This window comes from Caenorhabditis briggsae, assembly GCF_000004555.2.
Source record: "Caenorhabditis briggsae complete genome, chrIV, whole genome shotgun sequence".
Classification (NCBI taxonomy): Eukaryota; Metazoa; Nematoda; class Chromadorea; order Rhabditida; family Rhabditidae; genus Caenorhabditis; species Caenorhabditis briggsae.
Window position 1 is genome coordinate 9,156,794 of NC_013487.2, and position 20,487 is coordinate 9,177,280.

Here is a 20,487-nt window from a genome sequence, read left to right on the forward strand (position 1 = left end):
ACCAAATGGTAAAAATAAATCATGCGGCAAAACCGTGCCAGGGTTGCAAATTAGGCTCCGCCCATTTTTCCTCCCAGATGGTTCTTCCCACTTTTTGTTTTCCTCCCAGTTGGTGTGCTCTCTAAAATTTTCGGTCCTGTTTTCTCGATTACGAATGCTTATCGACAACTTTTTTGTTAAAAACCTCCAAACAACTACGATTTTTGTATGCCAGCATAATAACCCTAAAGAAAATAAAGCTAATAGCGAACTGAATCAAACAAAGACAAACACTAGAACAAAAACGATCAACTTTTTTTATTCAGGTAACATATAAATGTATTTAATCGGATAACTGCAAAATTTCGCAACACAGCTCATTGCATCTAAATCGAAGCTTGCAATTTGATGAGCCGATGAGTATCGATGTCTTGCTTCTTTAATTCTTTGAGAATCTGAGTACTTCTCAAAATGGAACAAACTGCCTTGAACATTGGAAACACTTCATCTTTGGGATGAAGGACCAACAACTTGTTTTTAAAATAATTATGTTTGTAATTCTCCAGTTTTCTCTCAGAAAAGGTTCTTTCCGATTCCATGACTTCCTCCAGATTTTGGTTTGGCACTGAAATCAAAAATATGAACAAGCGTAATAATGACAATTCTTACATTTCTCCACTGGATCACCAGTGTTGATAAAGCATACTCCTGCAGTTTGAACCAGCTCATTATCAGAAAATGCATCCTTATCGTCAAGAATTCTGAAGGTTGTTTGCATCAACACTTTTTTCTTTGTGATTGGACGATCTGGATAGCAGAAGATGAGTTTTCCAAAACACTCAGGAACGCCAATCGGTTCAACTACCGCTACATTTTTCGCCAGAAGAAGGTCATCAGTGGATACGATTTTGAACTGGATTTTACCATACTTATCGGCATAAAAATGCTGTTCACAATCAATCATTTCAACGACATCGCCCACATCATTCAGCTTTGCACGATACAGTCTGTTAGCTTTCATGTTTTTTACTTTCCTGAAAGTAAGATAATATAACCGGGAATCAAAAAATCTGGACTCACCTATAAACAGATTTTTCTTTCACATTCTTCTTCATGAGATTCATTCCTTGTCCTTTAACTCGGGGAAACACTAGCATTCTGATAAAATCTCCATCATGAACAACCACCCAAGCGTACTTCCAGTCCTTATTATCAATCAACTCCTTATTATGCTCCTCATCATTTTCAGCTTTGGTATCCATTAAATCTTGTAGCAGCAAGAATTCCTTTATTGATTCATGGCGGATCACATCTCGAATTCCTGGTTTGTGCCATGCCTGATGAAACTCCATCAGAAGTTGGACGTGCTTCTGGAAATCAATATTTTCACACCGTAGCATTTCAAAAAATATACTAACCGATGATTGAAATACTTTCGAGACGACCCAACACCATTCACCTCTCTCTGGGAGATTCCAAAGTTTGATACCGATTCGGACACCCGATGAGCAATCTTTCGGTAGTTTATTCTCTTTGTCAATCTGAGAACAATTTGTAGATAGTTTCAAACAAAAATTCTTATGTAAACTCACAATTTTTCCAATGAAGCTGTGGAACGTTTCCGGATTGAGACGTTCTGCAGACTGTGGGAAGTAATCGTTCACTACAAACTGGAACTCGAGAGCGCCATTGTGCACGCTTCCTTCCAGGAGTTTTCCTAGTCTAGTCATATGTCTCGTGCACTCCCATCTATCTTCTTCATCTTGCTGAAAGACTCCATCGAAGAAATAGCCGGGGAACAATTTGACTTTTTCGTTGTTTCTCTCTTGAACAACTTCCCCAGATGTCAACAAAACTGATTGTCTGAAACAAACATTTAAAAATCTTTCTTCAAAATATCTCTTCACCTATGGTCATCCAATAGCCACAAGAATGCTCTCTGGCTTTTTTCCTTTTCCTTGCAACCGAAGTTTTGTTTTATAGATGTTACCACAGCCCTTTTTCTGACCTACAAATACAATATATATTTAATCAAAGCCCTGCCTATACACACCGGCTCTCCTTTCAAAACACGTTCAGTATTTGGCTTTCGAGGAGCTTCTTGATTCCTTTCAGATTTTGGAAATGGAGGGGGACAACCTGCCAACGGTGGCATGAATGCTTGTGGATAGACAAAACCAGGGTAACCCGGCATTGCTGCGACAGATCCCATGGACATCGCTCCTCCCATCGCGTGGATTAGTCCCACAGGATTTGGATGACCCATTTGCCAATTGATATTCGGGGGACCGAAGAAAAATCCAGGTGGATAGGCACAATTATTATTGTTACCATGCGCCAAACCGTTTTCTTTGGACTGTGATGATCCTTCTTTTAGAAATCTGTCATTCTGTTTCATCTCATTTTTCTTCTGATTTTTGTTTGTCTTTCGAGACGTACGACTATCCTGAAACTAGTGAGAAGGTTAGTTAATCGGTTGAAACATTTTTCAGGCATACATTTGAAGAACTACGTTCCGTAGAAAATGGGCTTTCAGATCTCGAAGTTGATTTCCTTGATTCTTTAACAAACCAAACTGTCCATTTTCCATCACTTGTTCTGAACGGTTTGCGTCGTCTGATGACCAAGTCAACCGTCTCTGATCCTTTTCTAATCATTTTATTTCCATCGTCGACGAGTCCCAAATAATTATCCTCGATAGAATCGCCACTTTTATGATTGGCTGGGAGTGCATAGTCTTTGATTCTCACTTCCAAAACTTCGCCATGTTGAGACACTTTATAATTACGAGGATCGGGAATTTTTCTCCATGTCAAGATAGAAAATGTTGGCGTATTGGCTTTTGGATTTGTTGGGAAATACTTTGAAAACTCTTTTTTGTTGAATTCTAGTCGCACCCAATCACCGACATCCACAGAATTATTTTTGTTGCAAAACACTTTGCCGTCAGCTCCAGGATAAGTGAGATTACAGAAAACGTATCTCGACTGTTCGCGTTGATTTTTGCCAACTACGAATCCAAAAATATGCTTCTTTTCTGGCATTTTTTCTCCAGACTTAGCAACTTTAGCTTTCTCTTCATCTTTCTCATCGTTCACTTCTTCTGGAATCGAATTTTTATTCGTTTTCTTAGCTTCAATTGCGTTTTCTTTTCCAACTTTTTCCACAATTCCATCCGATACGCCTTGCCATACAAATCTGGAGTAAAGACCAGTCCGCTGGTTTTCTGGTAATCTAAAAAACGTCTACAAAGTTATAAAACTCAGGAATTTTGTTGTTATTCTTACCTCGAAATAATAAGCTGATGTTTAGTTCCAATTTGCCCAGCAACCTTATCTTTACATGCAACCTCTCCAAAATCTTTCGTTTTGTAGAACAAGGCGAGCTTGCTGGATAGAATTCCAGTGATTCCATTTATCTGAATTTATGAACATGAGACAAACTTCTGAATAAAGCCAACCTGAACAGAATCACTCTCTACTTCAGCTTCTATTTTTCCCGTACCATACTTCTTTACGAGAGAATAGGAAACCGGCACATTATTTTCGACTTCTATACGACAGAAACTACCAAGTTTAACAATATTTTTATTGAGAAGATCCTCATCGATATCAAACTCAATGCCGTCTTTCGGTCTGGAAGAAATAAACGTTGATCGCAAATCATGAATCTGAAACTTACGAGACGACGATCAAAGACCCATTAGGTTTCCTCTGAGCAGCAAGCCCTATCATCGTCCTCTACTTGAGATCTTATTATCGTTTGATTTTCCCGTCTGAAATCCTTGATTTATCATAGAATAATAGAAGGAATTTTGTCAAGGCTGAGAAAAGCAGTAAGAAAAATCATATTGAGAAACTACTATGCTTGCGGAAAATCAATCACATAAAGTGAAAAATTTTTTTGTACGCCCCCTCCTTCCACTGCATGATGGAAGATTGGAAGTCAGCATCTGAAAAATATGATAAAATTCTCGGCTCAAACCGATGAAAACGATGTTAGGAAAGGATGCTGGATAAAACGTTTCAAGATTCATCAGTCTACTAAATACATTACAACAAAAGTTGGAAGAAAAACAATTGAAACCGTAGGGGAAAAAATGAGACCGGTAAATTAAGCCCGTTCTGGAGACTGGAATATGGCATCAAGAAAAATAAAAATATGAAAGTGTGGAGAAGAAAAGTTAAATAACATAACAAAAAACATGAGTACTTTCATGATTCGTCGGAAGTAATTGAGGAGCGTTTCAAAGGTGGAGAAGTCGAAGAATGTTCAGAAGATGCAGAACTTATACCGACGTCTGAAATTATGTACTTGAGCAATGTTAAAATTCACGCTGAATTATTTACTTTGTGGGGGAACATTTTTCAGGTTGGATCTGTTATGAAATTGATAGTTTGAATGATAATAATCAGCGACAATATATGAAGTACCTTGAAGTGCATAAATGGTCCATTGAAATCTCTGAAAAAAAATGGATAAAGAAATATAATTTAAAAACAAAAGCTTGTGAATACCCCGATGTCAGTAACCGGGTCCGTAATTCTCTTGCGATAAATGACAGCTGAATAAGTGACACCGGCCTGAAAATATATAAGATTGATCTTCAGTTTGCGTGATAGTCGAACCGTAGGAGTTGGGATACAACCCTCAACATCCAAAACTGTGGGGAAATATTTTGAAGTATAAGTAGTCCGATTTTGACGGTTTGGACTGCCTAGTGTCAACTTAGTTTCAATCTGAAAAAATAACATAGCTTATATATTCAAAATAAACAAAACAGACATAAATTTGATTTTTGTTGACACGACAATTGAACGGCGCTTCCTTCTTCACTCCACTTTTCCATAGCCATCTGAATCCTAGTTGCTGCATTGGATCGGATTTTTTCTCAAGCTTCACGTATACGTAATCTCCGATTTCGAATTCAAACTCATCGTAGATGAAGTGAACTGAAATCAATTTTACTTCAGATTTCTCATCGAGCTAATAATAATACCACTTGTGTTGAAATTATCAAACAACCATAATATTCCGGCTTGACGCTCTGGAATGTATTTTTCGACAATGGCATGCCCTTCCTGGAAAAAGAGCCTTCAGATCAATAGAACAAAAATTACGAGCTAAATCTACATGAAGTTTTTATCAACATGAACATACCAGCGTGTTTTCTAGAAACACCCTTGACTTGGTAAATTTTTTTGTTGAACTACTGTAATTTGAAGGTAAGCGAATGGTGTTTCCTATGTAGTAATCCCGTCCTTGGTGAAGGTATTGGATTTGACTCTGTGGTTGTTGATACTTGAGCATTGTGATTCCTGTGTTAACGGATGCTGACAACATTGGCACAGCAACATGAAGGGTTTGTTGTGGTTTAGATTGCGATGCATGGTTTTCTGAATTTCAAAAAAGAAGATAATTATTTAATTTTATGTAAATCACTCACGTTTCTCAATAGACATAACATGACAAGGCTCCATAGCATCTTTGAGAGGGATTGCTTCCGTTTGCATGTCCTTCACTTTTTCCACAGTCACATCGGAAAAATTGACGACTTTTGAGGAAATAACTGACCAGCAAGCACTAGAGGAGCGCCTGAGTTTGGGAGAAATCTTCTCTAAAATCAGCTGCATATGAGCTCCCGAAACTAATGTCGAATTTCGATCAATCACAAATCCAAATGTTGGCAACTGATAAAGCATAGGATGATCTGTTCCTGTCACTAAAATACAAGATATTGCCACCTGAAAAATAAGGCAATGTTGAGAATCGAAGACACTCCGATGACTTACTCTTATCGTTTTATTCACATTCACAACGCCAATTCCACATGGGCTGTTGATTGGGAGGTACTCTTGCACCTGAAGACGAAATCCCGGTTTTGTTCCTATGTATTTTTCAAGATCCTTCGAGTGGACATCAAACTGAATCCACTGACCGATCATCGGATCCAGCATGGGACTTTCCACTTCTCGATGTTTTGGTGGCTGAGGAATTCTTGCAGTATGATCAGTCTCAATTGGAACAAACGGTGACCAGAAATTCAATGTATGCTTGCTGCTGTGAACTTCCGTGATCAATCCCAAGTTCCGAGACATGTACTTATCTGGACATCGGAGAATTTCTAACTGAAAAAGACATCATAGATATTCAAATCTTTAGAAAATTGATGTTTCAAAAACTAACTTGTGATCGTTTCTCTTTTATGAATTCTGATATAACTCGAAGTTCTTTTTCTCTATACTCGTTTCCGTCGTGACTTTTCTCTTCGAGATAGAACACCATCCAAGAACATTCTCTCACAACGCGACCGCAATACTGAATCCAAATAGACAATCTTCCGTTTTTATCTTCTAAATTCGAACGGAAGACGGTGGGGGCAAGAACTCGTCCTAGTCCCGGAATTCTGTAGAACTCAGCAGTCAGTTGCGGATCACGCTGGAAAAGGAGAATTGTATATTAACTTTACCCCTCAAACCTCGAAAAATTTAGTAGATGTGTTGACTTGACAGGGAGCCACTACTTCATCGTATCTTACTGTCTAAATTAAGATGTTATGAAGGAAAAATAATTTTCTAAACCTTTTCGTGCTGCATATCGGAAGCGCATATTTTTAATAGTAACTGATTTTCAATAACTTTTGTCTCGTATCCTTGCAAAAGTAAGGGCCATGGAGAGTATGATGCCACTGTTCCGTCTGGATATATGCCGACAATGATCCAGGTTCCCAGGTGAATTCCCTAATAAAATGTGATTTAAATCTCCAATGAAACTGGTATGCTCACTATGAACATGTGTTGGTCGGCTTTCGGAAAAAATTTCTTTTCGCATGCAGTGAAAACCCACACTCCGACTTCTGTTTCATTGTCTTCAACTATAACTCCAAGAGTGTTGATTATTGTTGTCACTTTCCGGACTCTTGGTTGTGGAGGTGGTTCGTTTGCTCGATCGTTCTGTGTGACAAACGTGACAGTACATGGTGCCAGTGGATCCGTCGGTAGAGACGGGCACTTTGCCGCTGACATTAACTGAAATTATTAAAAAAAACAATAACGACTATTTACTCTCTACATGCAGAAAATTCCGAGCTCAAAATAAACTATTAAACATTTTTTTCAGCAAATTCAGTATGTTTCAGAAATCAAATCTATGGGGTTATTCACCAACATGTAGAAAAATTCGGAGAAATGGAGAAAATTCCGCGATACCGCGGAGAATGAACCAATCTAGCTGAAATTTCGGAGAAAATCGGAGAAAATTATAGAGAGCATATTCACAGAATTTGGGGTCACAAAATTAATTTTGAAATTTTGGCTGGAATTCCAGACAAATTGGTCAAAGTGGATAATTTGACCCCAAATTTCGTGAATATGCTCTCTATAATTTTCTCCGATTTTCTCCGAAATTTCAGCGAGATTGGTTCATTCACCGCGGTTTTGCGAAATTTTCTCCATTTCTCCGAATTTTTCTACATTTTGGTGAATAACCTCACTATTCTAAGATTGTATTAAACTCTAGAAAACTGAAAAAAGTCACATTTTCTGTTTTGGAGAATATCGCTTGCACGGTGGGTCTCGCGAAGAAAGTTTTATTGTAGGACAAGGACAATATCCCGCATGTGCCTTTAAACATACTGTAGGTAATTCAAAAGTGAGAAAAGTCGTAGAATTTCAATAGTTTTGCGAAAATTCTGGGAAGTTCAAACTTTTCGGAAGAAAAAAATTTTGGGAATTTTCATCTCAAAAAAGAATCAAGTGTATAAAACTAATTTTCAGGGTAAAACTGTTAGGTGGTAAATACCTTACGTTGAATTATGAAAGAGCACAAATTAGAGGATTACGGTAGTTCGTATTTCAACAAAAAATTCGTTAGAATTCCCAATTTCAGAAAGTTCTTTTCTTAAAAATATTCACGAGAACTGAGAGAAAAATCCTTTTAAAGAATTTTTTACAATTCGAATCGTACTTGGGAGGCCTTTGAACACTATGCCAAACAAATAAAAAATGAAAAAGCAATATAAAATTTAAACATGTTTCGGATACTATTTATGAAAAAGTAGAGAGATGAACCAGTGAAACGCACTCTTTTTCAATTGAAGGCATTGTGATGCAGATTTTTTCGAGTGGTCCTTGAATGGAATCGAGCTTTTGAAAAAGTTTTTACTGAAATTCTACAAGAACCGAAGTGTATTCAGATAATCAGTTTGAATTCCTGGTACCTCCTGCTTTTTTCTAAGAGCAATGAGTAACCTCGCTCTGTTGTATTCTTCGGTCACTAGCGCTAGTACCAGCGCTTGTGTGTTAATCAGTGTATCATGGTCAAAATGGCCACATAGAACAATAGTACATCTTCCACAACGATGAACTTGGAGTCTAATGGAAACCTTTAAAGGTTATTTCAGGAATACAAAGGACAGTCGACTGCAGTCTCGTCCTTCCCCGTATATCGATTTTTCGTCCATTTTTACACTCAAAGGCACATGACTCAGAATACTGCACTCGTTCCACCAGCTGCACTAGCAAAACCTGCGATAAATTGCTCTTGACAAAAAAAATCTGAATATCATCAAACGTTTCAAATTAGTGTATGTATGCTATAGCAGAACAGGTGTGCTGGACGACATCTGGCACCCATCTGTCCTATTTAATGCTTCTTTTTCTCATCATTCTCTTCTGGGTCATATACAATGCACCTCGGAACCGCATAATATTGTTTAAAAAATATTTAAGTGTTTCTTAAAATCGAATCAGGCGTATTGAAGATAAAACAAAAATTGACTTGATTCAAAAAAAACCTGGTAAATCATCAGTTATTTATTGTTTTCTTCTTTAAAGAAACTATTAATGACCAGGACCGACAGACATCTCTAGCGTTTTATATATAAGGAAGATATCAACTCTCTTTGAGTCGGTGAATTTTATTATTTTACTTTTCATGGTCCGGTTACTCTCATGGTTCATAATAATTAGGAGTATATACAACACGAAAGTTGTATACAGGGTGCGGCAAAGGTCTTTGTGCATAAAAAATTCGTTGTAACTTTCTTCTAAGTGATCGTAACTTTCTGAAACTCTCCAGGCAGATTATTCTATTGCTGAAATTTAAGAATCACTTTGATTTTTAGAATGATAATTTTTAGCTTTCCCGCTAGGATCAGAAGAGTGGTTGATTACACAATACTTGAGGCACAAAGCTTTTTTCAAGTTTAATCTCGTCAATCTTTCTTACTGGTCATGGCGGGACTTTGAAACATTGATTTTTAAAAACTATGAGTCCCGTTTACAATGTTCATAAAACATGAGACTATATGGTTCGATAATCAATGAAACAGGATGCGTTCAAACTTAGTTTGTTTGAAAAATCTTAGTTTGAAAAATCTGTTGTTTTGACAAAAAACTTTTCGAAGCGGCAGGAATTCGAGAGGATTTTCCAAGAATTAGGAAAATTGTATTTTACGATAGGGTAAAAAGAGCTGGTCAGAATAATACAATGTTTTGCTTATCTGTCTCATTCATAAAAAAATAAAGTTTTTCGAACTTTTGAACGGTCAGCGGAAAACCATAACTGATCAGTAGGTACTGATCGGAGTTGACGAAGTACCATGTTTTTCGAAAACAACAGTTTATTTTCATTATTAAAACATAGTGTGAACGCTCCTAATAATCTCTGTTCGGCCATAAGCCATGCTGGAGAAAATTAAGAGGAAGTTGCGTGCCAACATTACCTTGAAAAATGACTTTATTCGTTTGAAACCTATGATGGTTAAGCAAATTTTGTAAAATCTGCGTTGTGAAATAGAGCATCAAATGTGAATTCGAATGATATATAAGTTCATTAAGCTAGTCACTTAACCAGAGCGATATTGAAGCGAAAACTTAATTTTCATCACGTTTGAGAAACCGATTGCTGCTCCGTGCAAGAAAATTCTACACAAGAGTTGTTTTGTTTTTCAAGAACTACAGTTTTTGTAGTCCACAATAAAATATATTCCCAAAGAATTTTCCTTTCTGTTTACTCACAGCCTACCCTCAAACTCAAAAAACCGTCCAAATAAAAGTAGAAATTCTGAGGTGCCGAATTCAAATAGTTATAACTTTTGAATAGGTCATGAGATTTTTTTTTCAAAATTTGACAGATATATTCAAATAGACTTTTAGTATCAACTGCAAATTATTCGGGTACTGTATGACAACTAGCAATATGGATGATTTTGCTTCAAAGTTATGCACAAAGACTTGCCGCACCCTGTAGATTACAATAACTTTTGAAATATTTATTCGATCGCTCTAATTCCACCAAACTGCAATGTCATGAACACTATAATCGCATATTCGCTCTTTTATGATATTTATGGGGTTATACAGATAATAAATTTGCAATAAAAATGACAAATAAATACTGCACGTATGCAAATAAATTAATTTATTTGCATCCAAAAAAATTTAATGAAAAATTTAAACGAATTTAATTGCATTCCTGGGCGTGATTTTTTTGATTCCTCAAATTATTTTTGAACCAAATTTTGATGGAGAAAAGTGTTAATATGGCGAAAAAGCCTCATGAGTCTGATATTGTAACTGGAATATTTGGGAAAAGTTATATAAAACACTTGGCCTTATAGGATATGACAGCCAATACTCGACAGAAAAAAGTTGCTGCTGCTCTCCTACTATTGCAGGAACAAGAATCCGTTTTACTTACTGTTTGTCGTCCGTGTCAGTTGGAAGAAGGGCTTGAAGTGATCCGCCAAGACCTGTTTTCTACTTTTTTACGGTTGAATCAATATATGATTTCGACCGAACAAACGAAAGTGAGAAAATCGGTTGAAAATTTTTATAGAATAGTCTTCAGAAATATCTGGGTGTGGAACTTGAACATTTTAACTTTTTGCGAAACCTTTTTTCTGACGACATCAGTAGAATCGATTCAATTCCAGCTCCAGTCCGTATTCATATTTTTTTGAAGTATGCTAGTGAAGGTAGAGAAATGTATATATCACTAGACTCACAAAGATAACTTTAGGTAGATCCCAGAACTATCTGGCTCAGGATCTTGGTATAAGTCAGTCTACAGTGTCACGAATAGTAAATAATGTAGTAGACAAGCTGGTGAATATTGCAAAGGACTATATATGTTTCCCTACAAGCATTCAACATCTAAGAGCTCTTGAGAGAGGATTATTGAGTAAAACTGATGCAAATGGTAATTATAGAAGAATTCCTTGCTTTGGCATTTGCGACGGCAAACTATTTTCAGATTGCTCATCTTCCATATTTGAATTTGAAAACTGTTGCTGATTACAACAATTATGATAAATCGTTTGAAAACCCACATAAACTGATACGTGTCTGCTGATGAAACAAATAAAAAGAAAAAAAAATCACGCCCAGGAATGCAATTAAATTCGTTTCTTGGATGTAAATAAATTAATTTATTTGCATACGTGCATAGTATTTATTTACATTTTTATTGCAAATTTATTACTTGCATAACCCCATTAAAGAATCATTTTTAACCCGGACTTATTTTTTTGGGTTCAGACTGGATTTGTTACAATTTTTGTTTTTTTCTGAAAATTGAAAATTGAATTAGAACAATTTTTAAATTTAAACTTCGAACTTGAATATATATATATATTTTTTTACAATCTAACAGATCTAAATAATTGTAATCTTCCTAATGAAAACCTGTCTTCTGAAATCTAGTATTTTCTTTTCCAAAAATGTCAGGGTATATCAAAATCATTTGACATTGATTGAGATCATTATGATTTTCCTCATGTTTTCTTTCATATTCATATTTTTGCCTAATCCGATAATTCGGTATAAGACGAAAATGCTATTTTCATTTTTTTTGTATTCAGTTTTTTCGGACTTACCCAAAAATTGTTCTTTAATGGTGTAGGTCAAAAAACAAAGAGGGAATTTCAAGGCCAAAACAGAATGATCTATCTGTCATGTCTAATTCAAATTTTGAATTCCCTTGGTAACGTTTTTGTGAATTTATGAAAACCCAAGAGTTTTAATGTTCTGTGGTATGCTCTTTGTTATGTACTATTTTTTGTACGAAATTTAAAAACACCTTCATAACTTGTTTCTTGTTTCTCGGATTCCATAAAATCTTGGAATTTATTTCCTCTCCTTTTCTAAGAAACAATTTGTTTTGATCATAAGTCCTAATCCTCAACTATATGACTTATATAATTTTCATTATTATCCCTCCTTTTCCCATATGAAAAATGACGTTTTTGTATTTTGGATGTAAGCTCTTCTTTCGATTTTCACCCCTGCCCCCGCAATCTAAAACATCAACCATAAACAATTTTTTTTCGTTTTGTGGGAACATAAAACTGCGATGTTTCGTTCCCTATAAAAGCTGCCACATCTCCCTCGATTCATCATTTGTTCCTCTTCGGAGAATATTTTTTTCTTTCGGAAAAAAAGTTTTTTTTTCTGCTTTACACTTATTCTGGCAGTGCTAGGCACTGACGGATGTATAGAATGCTCTTCCTCGTTCCCTGCTTTTCTTTTTTTTTCATCTCGATTGCATTCGTTTTTCTGCCTCTTTTCACATTTCTGTTTGACTCCAATTCTGATCTTTTTAAACTACAAAGTTTTTTTCCAGAAAATTCCAATGTCTCTTCGCGAAGAGGGAGTCGTTGTTTCCTTGTCTGGATCGAGATTTGTCCTAGCCACCAAATTTGGTGTGAGTTTAATTTCTGGAATCATTCTCAACACTCATTGCTCACTCTTTCAGACCATATACGCCAACAACGACGAGCCGGTCAAACTTGGGGATTCTGTCACCTTCCACCTTACGTAAGGCATAATTCATCCAACTTCAATATCTAACATTATTTTATTCAGAACCACACTGAAGCCGTGTTTTGGAATAAATATCAAAGCCCAATCTTCGAAATTTCCAACGAAACGATTTACCGAAAAATCGGTACTGGTCCAATGCGAAATCAAGAGGAACATTGATGGAACCGTCAATGGCAAACGAATTTTCGAAACTAATCTCCTACCTGTGAGTTTGTTGGTTTCTCAATTGTGTTCAAATTTTTTTGTTTTCAGGTTGTGCAAGAAGGACACTTTTTGGGAAACAACACGAATTCATTTATTAAAAAGACTGTTTGGGTGAAGTTCTGCGGAAATGAAACGAAATCCAAGTGGGAGATTCAAGAAATTGTCAAGAATGTAAGTCGGTTTGAAAAGTTAAATCTATATTTCCGATATTCAGGACAACGATATCATTGAAATCCTTGGAATAGTGTATCATGAAAAAATAGAAATCAATTCTGCAAGAGTATACGTCCCGGGTTATCCCGAAGATTTTGTACTCCGAAAAACGTCGTGGGTTTTGTTTTAAACAATTCATGTTCTTATATCGTATACATTCCAGAAGCTTCCGGCCATCTACGGCCTTGGATTCATGGGTGTCATTCGGAGTTTCTTCGTCCAACTGTAATGTGGATTACACACATCCAATCAAGTTGCAGGAGTGCCCAGTTGAGTGGGAAACTCAAAAAGGATCTTTGGTGAGAGAAACAAAAAGTTATTCGAAAACTCATGATTAATTATAGATCCGGAGTAAATGTTCTCGGCAACGGAACACAATTCAAACGTGTTTTGGCGATATCGTTTCAGATCCGAACGATGAACTCGGTTAGTTTTTTTTGAAACATGATTACTAGAAACATTTTTTTGTTTCAGGACGACTAAACATTTCTGGTGACTTTGAAAATAAGAGAATTTGGATTCACCTATCTTCGAATTTCAATAATAAGCCTAACTTTGTTGTTCACCAAGAGAAGAGGACGTCCAATGGAAACCAAGTTCGTCTGGAACATCGTCAGCAGACTCATCAATTCGTTGACTACAAAAAACCAGCTAAGAAAACATCCGATCCATCTGGTGGAAGACCAAGAGGTGCACCTACTCCAAGATTGACACTTTCTTACCAAGATGAACCGACACAGTAAGCAATTATAAATTTGACATAAAATTATTTTTTTTCTTTTAGCTACAATTCCTCTTCCAATGATATGCCACCACCACCTTCCAGAAGCAGCTCATCGAATCGGAGGTCATCTCCTCCAAGTGGGCGTCAGCGTACGACTATCAACGGATCTAATTTCTATACTCGAGACGAGTAAGATTGTAACAAATAATCGACTAATGAAACAATTAAAGTATTCAGATCATCGTTTACGCAAGAAGTTCCGCGAAGTCAATCACCTCCACCGCCAAGATCTCCACAAGAGTATGAAGAAGTTATAGCTGGCCAACAAAGGAAGATCAACGCTCTTCGAACCGCCTTTCTACAAGAAACGGACCTTGGATTGATCCTACAACTCCATTGCCCTTCGTTCCTGCATCAATTGGAAAATCTAATTTTCCAGAATTAAGGCCTACGGGCCGACCGTTATGCTTGTGTTCATTGTCCTTGTCAGTAATTATTTTTCTTGTATTAACGCATTACAATGTTTTCCTCTACTGACAAGTTTCCCTTCCCAATTTTTTGAGATTTATAATCTATTACAATGACTAACAACTAAAAAAGTTTCAATAAATCTTTGGCTGAGACTTTCTGTGATTATTTTAAAAAATCGAAAGTTTTAAAAAAGACATCACAAAAAACCATTGCCGCACTTGGGTTCAAGCCAACGGGTCAAAAACGCGCCCCAAATAACTTTTAGGCCAGAAGTAATTTAATAATTTCAAAGTTGACGTGGATTCGACCTAATTAGTTTTAATCAACGAGTTGCAACGCGTGATTTTTTTTTTGTCCAACATTCAAAAGTTTTGTCCAACGTTCAAAAGCTACATAATTCAGCAGCGAATTTTTTCTAAATTCTCATGTTTACTGGGGCGCAATTTCTAACCCATTGGCTTGAACCCAAGTGTTGCCGAGGAAAAGAGCGCGCGAAAGAAGAATCAAAGAAGAAAAAAAATCACAACAAAGAAATCAAGTTCAAGTATTGACATCACGACGCTGAGTTGGTATCTCCGTCATCACGACGTTGTGACAGTACGACGCTGACGTGAACCCCCGTGTTTTTCGAACTCTGTAATGAATATAGTACTTTGCGATTTTTTATTGGCTCTATATGGTACTCATATTCCATGCAATTTTTCTTGTTTCCTGTATGATACTGTCCTTTTTTTCATTGTTGAATAGTCGAAATACTTTTATTTTCAAATGTTCGATTAATTTTTAGATACATTTTGAATAAAAAGTTTAGCTTAATAAATCAGTAGTAGCCTAAAAAATCACCTGGAACTCACTATCAGAGCAGTTAATTTTAAAAGTTAAAGAAGGTCCACGTAAAATATCAAATATTAGAGAGAGGTTAAAATTTGTATAAAAGAATTCCAGTTACTCGTTCGTGACTTAAAAACTTTTCAAATTTTCTTTTCCTCACCTTTCATTCCATTTGTTCCCCCTGTCATTTTAATTCCCCTTTCTAACTTTATAACTCAAATATGTTATGTTCGGTAACTCTATATCTATATATTTAAATTGTAGTACCTGTTCAAATAGCTAAACGTCTGTAAAAAAGTTTTAAAAAACGTCTTTGGGAGATTTGGGTTACTGTAAAACCTGTAATAGAAGGACCCCCCCCCCCACACTGTCAAGTTCGAGCTCAATTATCTCGGTCTGTATACGATATATATGTCAACTGATGAAATGTGTTTGATATTATGATAAACTATTTATCAGTCGGCGAGGTTTTCATATTTTATACAGGAACCGAGATAAATCGGCTCAAAGTTAAAAGATAAGGGTCCTTCTATTGCAGTTCTACTGTAATTGTATCTTCTCAAACTATCAGTTACAATGAAACTTTTTTTTGTTTTTTGAAAAGTTCCTAATATATTTTCAGATTAATTCCAATGATTTGAAGAATAACCACATTTCTTCTAATAGGACCGATCGTCCGAAGCACCAATTTGACCTCAATCACCTCTCTTCAATTATGATAAAAGATTTTATGCATACCGTAAACACTCTGATAGAACTCCCCGCCCCAAGTGGTCACTTGAGCTCCAATATCTTATTTATAACTTTTTACTCTGAAATATATCTGAAATATATCAAAAAGAGGTTTACTGATAAAATGTTCATCATAATATCAACAAATTTTCATCAGTTGACCACTATTAAAAATCTTTTACGGGAACCAAGTTAAATTGGCTCAAAGTTAAAATTAAGGGGTACCGTTCTACTACTGGTTTCAGGATATTTCAGATTTCAAATGATAAGAACAAAACAATTTGAAAAGTACGTCATGCTTTGCGATATGTTCTAATATTGACTCTTTTTCTCTCTCGTTTTCCACCCGCAACAATTGGTGTGAATCTCCTGCAATCTCTTGTTTCCGGTCCTATCAGTTGTGTTCTTTGCTCTCATTCAGGTGCAAATTATTGTATATCGTTCTAATTCCAAAATAAATAAATTTTCCTTTTTCTTTTGTTGTGTGTGTGTGTGTGTGTGTGTGTGTGTGTGTGTGTGTGTGTGTGTGTGTGTGTGTGTGTGTGTGTGTGTGTTTTCTGTGTTGATCTATGTCAGGGCACAATCATTGTGATGTTAGACGAGCCAATGATAGGGGAATGATCAAAAACGTGTTTCGGTCACTTTCCGAACGCTTAGATTCCGATCATGATTAAATAGACCCACGCCTTTTTCAGGCACTCAAAAATCGGAAAAAAAAGAGAAAGAGAGAAGAATGCATGACGAAACGGGAATGTGAAATCATGCCATTGAATGATAGAGTTTTGTGGAAAAATCATTGAAAACTATCTGGTAGTGGACAAATCCGAAGATTCTGCGAAAATACAAAAATGATGTTCTTCAAATGTGGGTTACTGTAGTTGCAAAGTCTTCCAAGAAGAACGATCATCATTTATTTCAACAACTAGTTCCAAACTCGGAATTACTCACTGAGAATATAACTCTTTTTCCAGTGCTCATATCTTCAAAAACTAGTCAAAACTACCACCGTTTTTCGTCGCTGATGTCATTATAATTCATTTTTGATGACACATCAACTTCAACTTTAACATTGGACTTCACATTGGACTCACTTAAAAATAATAGCGTGCGTCTGTCTTGTTTCCGTGCCCGTCTGATGCCGTCTTTCTGCTCCCACGCCAAACTGACCTGTCCTGTTTTGTGTGTGTATTTGTGCATGTTTGCAAATGAGTGTCTCAGGCAGACACAAATTTTTTTTAACGACCGGAGTACTACGTGTGCGAGCTCATCCTTAAATCTCCGAGACGGACTTTGTTTACTTTTCAGACCAAAAGTCAACTTGTGCCCCCTCTCGGCGAATTCATTGGAACAATTAGAGTACTCAAGGTGGGAATATGAAACTGGAAGTCATCTGAAAAAAAAACGTGTCAAAAGCAAGGAAACAGAATGTGGGCATAGAAAACAAAACAAGGTTACTGTAGCCAAAAACAGCATAAAACATTACAAAGCTCAAACCAAGTTTCCAATAGCTAAGAAGTCAGCAGATATTAAAATTGTGATATCGAACAAAACTTTGAAAGTTTCAAGATGCCTTTTTTACCAGATGCCTTTATGACTGTACAAAAAGAAAGTTATGAAGTCTAGAACCCATATCGCGGGACGCGCTGAGTTATTCGAGATTCTCATTGGTCCCGCAAGGCTTTTAAGCTCAAAACTTCGAAGGTATTCCATTGGTATGCAAAAATCGGAGCTTTGGAAGAGAAAATATAGTGACCGCGGCCACGGCCAGCCTACCGTATTTGGCAAATATTTCTAACTTTCATAATTTTCCTCTTTATTTTCGTCCGTTTTTCTGTTTTTTTTTCCGATTAAGACAACTTTATTTTCCGACTTTTGAAGTTTCTTGACACAAAAATCGTCAGAAAAAAGGACCAAAAATTTTAGGTTACGTAAACGGTTACGGTTTGCTACGGAGACCGTTATCCACGCCCACAAGCTTACGAGCATTATGACGAGTTCTGGAAACTTGTCATAATGCTGGAGAACTTTCAAAAAAAGGTGTCCTTAATAGTATTAAGGTATTTGCACAGTGAGTTTTGGTGAAATTGGAAGAAAAAATTACAGGAATAACAACATTGAAAAAATCCCACACTGTGTTAACGAGATCGTATGCCAGCAGAAATGAACTAAAATTTCAATTAAAAAGTTACTTTGAAAATATTACAAAACTTCAAATTCCATGTTGCATATGAATTGTTTTCAGTTGAGTAGCTAGCTTTATCTACTGTAATGGCATGATTTCATTAAACAGAATCAAAAGTTCAGAGTGTATTTTAAAGAATTCAATTCGTACCTTGTAGTCATTTTTCTCATTGCCATTGTCATTTTGTTCTTTTTTCTGTGTCTGTACGCAAGGCGCCGCGCGTGCGGAAAATCTCCGAAGAGGAGGAGCAGCCAGGAAACAAACAAGGAAGGGCGGGCACGTAACTTCTAATCGACGTGGCATCATCTCCTGAAGACTATAAAAGAGGTATTGGCCCAATGACAGGTACCACCTTTCTTCACTTCCTCCTCTTTACCAACTTCCAACTTTTTCTTCCAATTCATTCTTCAGTCTTTTTTTCTTTCTGACAATGTTTAATCCTACTGTTCAATTTAAAATTAAAAATTTTATAGAATCATGTCTCGCCGATTTGCTCTTATTGCTCTGTTATTCTCTGTTTCTTTTGCTCAGTCCACAACTCAGCAATCACAACAAATCAGTTTGGATCCAAATGCAGGTTCACTCAAACTTCGCATCGTATTCCAACCTGATCAACAGCCACAGGTAATTTTTAAAACTTGATATTTCTTCTATAATTCTTTTTTAAAGGTTCAACAGTCCCCGTGTTCCACTGGCAATTGCCAATCAACCCCAACTTTGAGCCCATGTGCTTCTGGAAACTGTGGCGCTATCCGTCAACCAGTTCAAGCTTCCCCATGTTCCACTGGAAATTGCAATGGACCCGTTGCCGGATCAGCTAACATTGTTCCAGCTAATGATGTCTCGACCTACACGGTACTTTTAATACAACACCTTATTCATCATAAATAGTATACTTCAGACCACGACCCCAATGCCAGTGACCATCCGAACTGCTCCAATTGTCACTTCCAACACTGCTTCAATTAAAGTGATCCGTATTCCATCATATTCCAACTCTTACTCTTCTGGATGCTTCTCCCCACCATGCGGAGCTCCAAGATTCGTCTTTGCTCAGCCACCATGCTTCGGAAACTCGTGCGGACCAAGATTCATGTTCCCACGTCGTCGTCATCACTTCTTCGGAGGACAACGGCCAATTATCATTGGAAATAGAAACAATGGAAACACAGTGAATGGAGGAAATATTGCCATTCCAGACACCATCTACAGAAATGGACAAGCAATCAGAGCTCCAATCCGTGTTCCAAGCAGCTATCAAGATGGAAACCCAGTCTTCAACACTGGAAAGTAATTCTCCGATGAGCCCATCGATTTGTTTTGTTTTGCTCCAAATGTCAGAAATGACACAATGTTTGTAATTATTGAAACTTTTTTCCCATTATTATCTCATTGTTTGTTACTTTATATAATTTATGAGATTTTTAATAATAAAATAATTCATTTCATTACTTATCATAACCCGTAAAAATAGTATCAATAAAAGACAAGTAAAAAAAAGAACATTTTCAAAAAATGAGAAAACTGAACCCGTAAAAGAATAGGCAAGCTTAAGAAATTGTTAACAGAAATACTCTTTGTTTGAGGCATACATTGGAGTGCTGTTGTTGTTATTACCATTATGTACCAACGGTTCTTCACTTCGGCTCGGAGAACAGTTTTCACCTGGAATTAGTTGTTTAAAGTTGTGACCTAATTAACCATTTATCATTGGATATTATATTTCAAAATAAAAGTTGGAATGAACGAAAATCTAATTTTAAGAGTTTGATTTTGAAACCATTTTTCTGATTTGAAGAGAAGATCAAAAATAATATTTCAACCAAAGTTTCCATTCTGCAGAAATTTGGTCCGCCAACCACCAGTCATTGACCAGTCAGCGCATCTCCGACTGTCATTTAGCAGTCGTTGAACAACCTATTTTTTGAGGCAGTTTGATGCGAGGAAAATCAGCTTCTAGATTTATTGCGGCATGATATATTGTTTTTTGGCTGATTTCCAATCATAATTTTCAAGTCGGTTTTTCAAGGGGTTCCGATTGTCCGTCAACAGTCCGTCGACGGCCCATCGCCTCCCTTTTGGCTGCCAACTAGCAGTCATTTGCCATTTTTTCAAAAGCATTGAGATAGAAGCTCCGCCCTTACACCTTCTAACCATATTTAATAGCATTTAAAAAAAACCAACCTGTCTCATTGGTTTTATAAACTCCTTCGGGTTGTGTTCTCATGTAGCATATTAGTGCACTCATGCACACTATGAAGATGAGTAGTGCGAAAAATCCACCGACCACTATTGAAAAATCAGAAAGCCATTATTTTCAACCACAG

At 36.5% G+C, this 20,487-nt stretch overlaps 5 protein-coding genes across 5 annotated transcripts in view; 2 read left to right on the forward strand and 3 right to left on the reverse strand.

Moving 5' to 3' along the window:
* Positions 1-365: 365 nt before the first annotated feature.
* CBG06240 lies at positions 366-3,713 on the reverse strand (the record flags this gene model as incomplete). Its single annotated transcript, XM_002633425.2, has 11 exons — positions 366-604; positions 649-1,013; positions 1,060-1,349; positions 1,398-1,520; positions 1,572-1,842; positions 1,887-1,987; positions 2,033-2,431; positions 2,478-3,213; positions 3,267-3,397; positions 3,440-3,614; positions 3,661-3,713. The coding sequence occupies 11 exons, from the start codon at positions 3,711-3,713 to the stop codon at positions 366-368; spliced, it is 2,883 nt and encodes a 960-aa protein (XP_002633471.2).
* Positions 3,714-4,193: 480 nt separating this feature from the next.
* Positions 4,194-7,004, reverse strand: CBG06241 (the record flags this gene model as incomplete). Its single annotated transcript, XM_045235683.1, has 10 exons — positions 4,194-4,279; positions 4,329-4,443; positions 4,497-4,718; positions 4,765-4,931; positions 4,979-5,060; positions 5,140-5,375; positions 5,426-6,107; positions 6,166-6,417; positions 6,561-6,719; positions 6,765-7,004. 10 exons carry the CDS (start codon positions 7,002-7,004, stop codon positions 4,194-4,196), a joined length of 2,241 nt encoding a protein of 746 aa, XP_045093032.1.
* A 5,608-nt stretch (positions 7,005-12,612) lies between these two features.
* On the forward strand, positions 12,613-14,389 carry CBG06242 (the record flags this gene model as incomplete). Its single annotated transcript, XM_002633427.1, has 10 exons — positions 12,613-12,684; positions 12,736-12,797; positions 12,846-13,008; positions 13,056-13,178; positions 13,222-13,334; positions 13,384-13,519; positions 13,565-13,646; positions 13,695-13,959; positions 14,005-14,133; positions 14,182-14,389. 10 exons carry the CDS (start codon positions 12,613-12,615, stop codon positions 14,387-14,389), a joined length of 1,353 nt encoding a protein of 450 aa, XP_002633473.1.
* A 4,248-nt stretch (positions 14,390-18,637) lies between these two features.
* On the forward strand, positions 18,638-19,454 carry CBG06243 (the record flags this gene model as incomplete). The annotated part of the gene is made up of 3 exons (XM_002633428.1): positions 18,638-18,784; positions 18,830-19,015; positions 19,062-19,454. The coding sequence occupies 3 exons, from the start codon at positions 18,638-18,640 to the stop codon at positions 19,452-19,454; spliced, it is 726 nt and encodes a 241-aa protein (XP_002633474.1).
* Positions 19,455-19,721: 267 nt separating this feature from the next.
* Cbr-nlr-1 overlaps positions 19,722-20,487 on the reverse strand; it is a gene marked incomplete at both ends in the record, with an annotated part of 6,963 nt that continues 6,197 nt past the window's right edge. Inside the window, 2 exons of the mRNA XM_045235684.1 lie at positions 19,722-19,825; positions 20,345-20,449. Of these exons, the coding sequence (XP_045093031.1) occupies positions 19,722-19,825; positions 20,345-20,449 (209 nt within the window). The remainder of the gene's footprint in view (positions 19,826-20,344; positions 20,450-20,487) is intronic.